A 7692-nucleotide genomic window follows, 5' to 3' on the forward strand; every position below is an offset into this window, starting at 1 on the left:
ATGCCACGGTTGGGATTTCAGATAGTCCCCTTGACAGTCTTGACTCATAAATGCCTGGCCTCTGACTGCCTGTGGGACACCATCTGTGCATACTGGGCCAGCACCCAGGGAACCTTCTGGAACCCCCAGCTGTTGTGTGAGGATGCAGAAGTAACAGTAGGGGGGAAGAGCTCAAGTTCTCTGAAACCCATCTCTAGGTATATCTGGCTCTGCTATTTCTGGCCAGTGACCCCTGAAGCCTCTGTTACCATGTCTACAAAATGGGAAAACAAATCATAGCTAAATGAGATTGATCTCGAGATCAGGTGACACATGAACAAGCCCAGCCATGTCTATTCATTATCTTGCCCCTGGTAAAAGGGCCTATACTCAGGTACTGAGTATAGGTCAGTAAAATGAATGGATGGATGGATGGATGGATGGATGAGTGAAGCCTTAGAACAGAGTACAGTCCTTGAGACCTGGAGGCTGTGGTCAAGGAGGGCTGAGCACAATGAAGCCCAGTTCCCAAGTTTCCTTTGCACCCCACCTGAGATTAGGTGGGGTCCCACAGTGAGAAGATGGGTATAGAGGGGCTGGGAAGGTGGCTCAGTGGTAGAGCGCTTGCCTTGCATGCCTGAGGCCCTGGGTTCAATTCCTCAGCACCACATAGGCAAAAAGAAAAAAGCCGTAAGTGGCACTGTGGCTCAAGTGGTAGAGCGCTAGCCTTGAGCTGAAGAGCTGAGGGACAGCGCCCAGGCCCAGAGTTCAGGCCCCATGACCGGACCCAAAAAAAAAAAAAAGAGGAAGAAGAAGGTGGGTATAGAATACAGGGAGGAAGAGTTGTCTTCATTGTTAAAGGGATCCCTGGAACAAACCACTATCCTGGAGAAAGAATGGCACAGAAGCAAGAGAAAGCCTACTGATTCACTCAGCCTGCCCTATCCACCCAAGGGTAATAATAATACAAGTGTTTTGAGATGGCTCCATGTGTGTCTTGAACCAATTACAGTACCTCTACGTATTATGTTACGTGTGTGTGTGTGTGTGTGTGTGTGTGTGTGTGTGTGTATCTCAGAACAACCCCCAACAAGATATTAACCGCAGTAGACACAGGAGGAAACTGAGGCTCAGCCAGGATAAATGCACAAAGGATGATATAACTAGAAAGGAACAGAGGGCCTTAGGTCTGCTTCCAGACTCACTTTGTGCATTCTAGATGGCCAACTTCAGCACAGAGGGCTGGGAGGACTAGATGGTAGGAGTAGAGAAATGTGTCTCAAGGTCACATTCTGGTGTGAAAGTCCTCTGGCCCTACCTAGGTTCCTGATAAGTGTCTCTACCCTGTTGGGGCAGCTACCAGAATGCCTGGGATCTGAGTGGCCTGTGTGTATGCTGTTTCCTTGGCAATGAAGACACACTGCTGAAGTCAAGAGCTCAAATTACCAGAGGGGAAAGCCAGCCCTGTTTATATGCTCAGCCTTCTGCTGGGAAGGGCCACAGCTACTGCCCTCCCCCACCCCTCTGCCGGACATCTAGGGGTTCTTTCCAGCTACACCACATGTGTATGTTGGGCGGGCTGGGGAGGGGGGGGCAGGGGGAAGGTTATAAGCAGGTGGCCAGTATTCTTGATGAGAAATGGTATGCTGGTTCTAGAAACTTCTGTCCTCTGATGAGAGGTTGAGCTGACTCTCTCTTCCTGCTAGATCTTATCCGAGAAGCCACAGCCAGCAGGTTTCCAAGGTCTTCCAAGGTTTCCCAGGTTTCCAAGGTCTTTCCTAATGGGGATGACACACGGGCTGGCCCCTTCTGACTAACTCTTGCCTACTTCGAAGACTTCAAGAATAAGAGAGCCCTTCATGAACCCCTAACCTTTCCTAGTCAGGCCCTTATCCATCCAAGGACTTCTTAGATGTTGCCAAGGAAACTGATGCAGCAGTCAGAAAGTCTAGTCCAAGTCTCCATGACAACCTGCTACAGCCCACTAGGGTCCATCTATCTGTGATGTCACCTGAGTCTTGAATGGGTGCCCTCCCACTGACACGGTACTTCTCACAATCTAACATCGGAGACTGATAGCAAGTTCTTGTTCTAAAATACGTCACAGCCTCCCCACCCCCCAGTCCTTATGACAGAGATGAACAAGGTGGAATAGGTCATGATGTCCAATTTATGTCCAATTTTATCTCCCTGAAGCCGGAGAGAGCCAAGATCCAGTAGACCAGAGGAATAGCTAGCACTAGACACTCAGCTTCCTGATCACCTCTCCTTCCTCTGTGCCCCCCCCCCAACCCTAGGTCTGAGGGAGAGTAAACTTTAGACACCAAAGTGGTAGCAAGTCACTTCCCACCTCTTGCCCATACTCTGTCTGCATGTGCTCTTCCTGGGGCTAAGGAAGCAGGAAAAGCTTAAAGAGTCACGTGTCTACATCTTGCTGGCATCCTACACTGTCTGCCTGGATTTCCCCAACTCAGGGCAACCTCCAGCCCAGGGGCAGAATAACCAGTGCCAGGGGCAGATATTTTTAGCAGAGTTGCTGGCAGTTGCTTGGAAGGTAGAGTTGTGGGACTGAGTTCACCTTTTCCCGTCTCTGGGCCTGTGTCTTCTCTCTAGGATTGAAGCATGCAATCCTGCCTGCTAGGCACTACCAGGGGGTCCTCCTGGTCCCTTCCCAGCCACCTGCTACTGGTCCCCAGGGATTCAAAGACACCACCATCACCTCTACCTTTCATCCCTAAAGACAGTCTTATTACAGACAATCTTCAATTCTCCAGGACAGGGAAGTGCCAGAAGGATTTGGTGTGGACTCTTTAGGAACTCTAGCAATGATTTAGGAACTCTAATAAATTCTAGCTCTCATATGGGCCTGTGAGGAGTGGGGGGTTAGGGACTGAGAATCTGTCCAGTCCTAACTGGTCTACAAGCTTGGGCAATAGGCCACCAGTGAGCAAAGGAAGGGAGAATTCACTCTTAAAGGGCCAGACCTAATTTTTCCCCAAGAGGAGTTGCACTTGCTGGTCTAGCCTGCCTCCCCACCCGTGTCCACCACTCCCCCCAATCCCCCCACAGCGCACACACACACACACACACACACACACACACACACACACACACACACACACACACACACACACACACACTCCTCCCCCTCCCTTTTTTCCCTCCCTCCTTCTCTAACACACCCAGTCCTTGGAAGCTGTCTAGCCAGCCCCTGGTGTGTGTGGGGGGGGGGGGGGGAGGTAATCTCAGTGGGTGCGAGGCCCTCCACTGAAGGTGGGGATTCCCCGCAGGGTGGACACATCAGCCCGCAGCAGCGGCGTGGACGGGGGGCGGGGGCGGGGCGGGGCGGGGGCGGGCGGAGGCTTAAATAGGCAGCTCTGGAATCGCCGAGCCAGAGCGGGCTGAGGACTCCAGCCGCGCGGAAGGTCCGAGGGTCTGCGCCCAGCTCTGCGAGCGGGGTGCTTCTGAGCCCCACCGGCCTGCGTCGGAGCCCCACCCTGGTCCTCACGGTGTCTGTGCGCGAGTGGGTGAGTGTCCCGGGGAGCGGGGTGCGGCGCGCCGTCTGAGTCTCCGATGGCTGGGCCAGGCTTTGGCGGGGTTACAGGTTAAAGACCCTTGTGGCCGGGAGTGGGTTGTGGCCAAGCATCTTTCCTGACTCCAGATCCCACTTCTCTGGGCCAAGCATCTTGCCGGACTCGGGGTCCCACTTCCCCCCCGCTGCGGCTTACACGGCCATCCCGGTTGGTTCCTAATCCTCCAGACGGCGACGTCGGACGAGATGACCCTGAATGGCAGCAGCGGCAGCGGCAGCGGCAGCGGTGGAGCCGCGGGGAGCCGCGGCGGCGCGGGCCGCGAGCGCGAGCGCCGTCGGGGCAGCACCCCCTGGGGCCCGGCGCCCCCGCTGCACCGCCGGAGCATGCCGGTGGACGAGCGCGACCTGCAGGCGGCGCTGACTCCGGGCGCCCTGGCCGTGGCCGCCGCCGGCACCGCGACCCAGGGCCGAAGGCTGGACTGGCCCGAGGGCTCCTCGGACTCGCTCAGCTCCGGGGGCAGCGGCTCCGACGAGAGCGTGTACAAGGTGCTGCTGCTGGGGGCGCCCGGCGTGGGCAAGAGCGCCCTGGCGCGCATCTTCGGCGGTGTCGAGGATGGTCCTGAAGCAGAGGCCGCAGGTGAGAGGAAGGGGACATTTCTGGGGGAGGGAAGACCCCAAGGGTTAGGACAGTTGCAAAGTACTATGAGACCCTAAAAATACTGATATGCATACCTCTATCTTCCCACTTCAAGATGGTAAAATTAAAGGAGGAAGGACCACCTCCATCCATCTTCTTCCCCTTCGGCCATGTGCCAGCCCTTGATAGGGAAGAAATGCCCAGAATAGAAGACCCAAGGTTTGGATTTCTCTGTGGCATGAGGGCAAGACATTTCTCCCTGCAAGAGTTGGGAGTTTCTAGAAAAGCCTTAGGTTGACCAAGGCCCCCACGGGTTAGTGACAGTCACTAATTCTGACTCCAGCTATGGTGATCACAAAGAGCCCAGCCTAGGCGGCAGGAGGGCAGAGAGCACTGGTGTAGACACTTGGGACATTGCTAATTTGGGGGACATAGGTAGAGATCAGGCATAACATGCTAACTCACCATTCCCAGATTCTAGTCTTGTCCATTCTGTTGCTATTAGCAGCCTTCTTCAAGTAGAGAAGTGTTTAGAGAGCTGTAGGAAGGAGTGATAGGGTGTGGCCACAGCAGGGAAATGGGTAGGAGGGGGGGAGCTTTTGACAGTCAGTTGGTAACCTGGCTATATCTTCCATCCAGGGCACACATATGACCGTTCCATCATGGTGGATGGTGAAGAAGCATCACTCATGGTCTATGATATTTGGGAGCAGGTAGGATGTAGGCTGGGAGGCAGAGCAGGGGTGGATGGGAGGCATGAGCTGGGGTAGGTAAAAGGCTCTTGGTAGAAATATGGGGAACAGTTGTAACTGTGTGTGTTTCTGTGTGTGTGTGTGTGTGTTCTTCAGGATGGGGGTCACTGGTTGCCTGGCCACTGCATGGCCATGGGGGATGCATACGTCATCGTGTACTCAATAACTGACAAGGGTAGCTTTGAGAAGGCCTCAGAACTTCGGGTCCAGCTACGGCGAGCCCGGCAGACCGACGATGTGCCCATCATCCTGGTGGGCAACAAGAGTGACCTGGTCCGCTCTCGCGAGGTCTCCGTGGACGGTGAGCAGGCAGCGGGTCAGAAAAGGGGGGGGGGGATTTTGACTGGGCTGTGGGCCAGTCAGTCTTGGCTGGGCTTGAGTCCCTGGGGATCATCAGTGGCTAAAAATGTTCAGGAAGAAAACGGGAGAGGGAGGGGGAGAGAGGGAGGAGGAGGGAAAAGAGGAGGGAGAGAGGGAAAGAAAGGGAGGGAAGGAGGGAGGGGAGAGGCTGTCCAATCTACAAGGCTGGCTTCCAGAGGTCTCCGAGAGCTAGGGAGAGAACCAAAACTCCAAGCAGAGCTAAGACACCTCAGCTAAGACCCTCTCCCTTCCTGCCTATTTGACTCTGGCTTTGGCAGGTGTGTGGAGGGGTTAGATGGAAGGAAGTAGAAGAAACCACGTCAGGAGGTTAGAGCTTGATTCAAGCTGCATTGGGGCCAGTCCTGGAGTAAGCTTGGTTCTTTCCTCTCAGGCTTAGCATTTTTCTCTGTGGTCCCTAGCACTGAATGCATCAGGGGAAGCTAACAGTGACTTCATAACATTGTTTTCCCTCTAGTCTACTGGGTTATTCATCAGAATATAACATAAAATCATAAAGCACTAAACTGTCCAGAGAAGTGCTCATTTCCCTTGGTTTACTATTGTAGTACTTCTGTTTAAATATCAGGCTTCAAATAAATGAATGTCTTTTGTGTGTGTGTGCACAATGTGCCTTCCTTCAATGGTGCCCCAAAGGAAGAATGGGGTCTTCTTGTTTCTGCAGAGAACCCAGGATTCTCCCTTTTCTTACCTGAGGATTCCTGGGTAGTAGCTTCTTGGGGTGGCCAGAATTTGAGTGGGTTCCCCCCAATCTCCCACTCTTTGTTTATTGAAACACATCTGTCTCCCACCACACCAGAGGGCCGGGCCTGCGCAGTGGTCTTTGACTGCAAGTTTATAGAGACGTCAGCGGCACTGCATCACAATGTCCAAGCGCTGTTTGAGGGTGTTGTGCGTCAGATACGCCTGCGCAGAGACAGCAAAGAGGATAATGCACGAAGGCAAGCTGGTACCCGGCGGCGGGAGAGTCTTGGAAAGAAGGCAAAGCGCTTCCTAGGCCGCATTGTAGCACGCAACAGTCGCAAGATGGCCTTCCGCGCCAAGTCCAAGTCTTGCCACGACCTCTCAGTTCTCTAAGGCTCTAGGGGTTCCCAATACAGTGGGAAGATGGATGGGCTGAGGGGATGGCCCTCCTTTTATGCCCCTCAGAACTGGGCATGTCTCATGCCACAACTCATGGACAGACAGACAGTGCTTGGCCTGGGAGGTGTGTCTTTCGGTGGCCCGTGAGGGCTGGGCCCATCAAGATGCATGTGCAGGCCCATGTGCATCCCAGAAGCAGGCTGGGCCCAGCCCTTGGCAGGCCTGTGTGTGTGGGGACAGGACTCCACCTTCCTCCTTGCAGGTGTGCATGTCCTGGAGAGAGGCTGTTCAATGCAGTTGCTATTTGTTTACATGCATTTTTTTGTAATAAAGAATATTTCCTGACATGCTGGGGCTATCGACTGTGTTTCTTCCATCTTAGGGTTATAGCAACAGGAAGGTTGAGACACAAGGGCTCCAGCCCCCCTCACCCTTAGACCTTGAGAGACAGATGAGAGGGTGGGAACTTCAGGATTGGGGAATCCAAAGAGCAGAAGGAAACAAAATCTTTCCCATGACATTATCCAGATCCTTCTGCCCTGGGGTCTGACGTTGTCTACTGTTTACTGTTCTTTCCTCTGAGTAGCCGGGCCAGCATTGGCTAACTTAATTTTAATAAAAACAGTTCTCTGTAGTCCTCCCTGACTGGAATATGAGATCTTGGAATTTGTCCCAGTATGCTTATGGCTCCCAGTGTGCATATAGTTGGGTGCACCTATGGCCAGGAAAAGGAAGCCAGGACTCACCCTCCTCCACACAGGTACCTGCATCGGAATTTACTTGCGCTAGCCTTCTCTTATCTAGTCTTTATCACTTTCTGTAGCTTCAGTTATCCTTGGTTGACTGCATTGTGAAAACATTAAATGGAAAATTCCAGGAATAAAATAAAATTTTATACGTTCTGAATTGCACTTGTTCTGAGTAGCATGATGAAATTTCAAGCCACCTAGCCCTGTCTCACTCAGGATGTTAATCATGCTTTGTCCAGAGGATTCATGCTGCCTATGCTACCCACCTGTTTGTCACCAAGAAGCCATCTCTGTGATCAGATCAGCTGTCTTAATATCATAGTGCTAGTCATTTATTTTCGTTAATGATGCTCCCACTAAAGCACAAGAGTAGTGATGTTGGCAATTCAACTATGACAAAGAGAAGCAGAAAAGTGCCTCCTTTAAGTGAAAAGGTAAAAGTTTACAGGTATGTATGCACACACACACACACACACACACACACACACACACACACACACACACACACACACAACATATATAGTTCGCTACTATCTGTGGTTTCAGGTACCCATCCAGTGGGGAGTCTTGGTATCCCTCAAA

At 52.8% G+C, this 7692-nt stretch overlaps 1 protein-coding gene across 1 annotated transcript; it reads left to right on the forward strand.

Annotated features, from left to right (window-relative positions):
* Positions 1-3386: 3386 nt before the first annotated feature.
* Positions 3387-6708, forward strand: LOC138815439 (GTP-binding protein RAD). The gene is made up of 5 exons (XM_070004855.1): positions 3387-3506; positions 3740-4148; positions 4788-4861; positions 4997-5201; positions 6078-6708. The coding sequence occupies exons 2-5, from the start codon at positions 3758-3760 to the stop codon at positions 6353-6355; spliced, it is 948 nt and encodes a 315-aa protein (XP_069860956.1). The 5' UTR covers positions 3387-3506; positions 3740-3757; the 3' UTR covers positions 6356-6708.
* The last annotated feature ends 984 nt before the right edge of the window (positions 6709-7692 follow it).

The sequence above is a fragment of the Dipodomys merriami genome, unplaced genomic scaffold, assembly GCF_024711535.1.
Source record: "Dipodomys merriami isolate MVZ:Mamm:240054 unplaced genomic scaffold, mDipMer1.0.p SCAF_64, whole genome shotgun sequence".
NCBI classification, from domain to species: Eukaryota; Metazoa; Chordata; class Mammalia; order Rodentia; family Heteromyidae; genus Dipodomys; species Dipodomys merriami.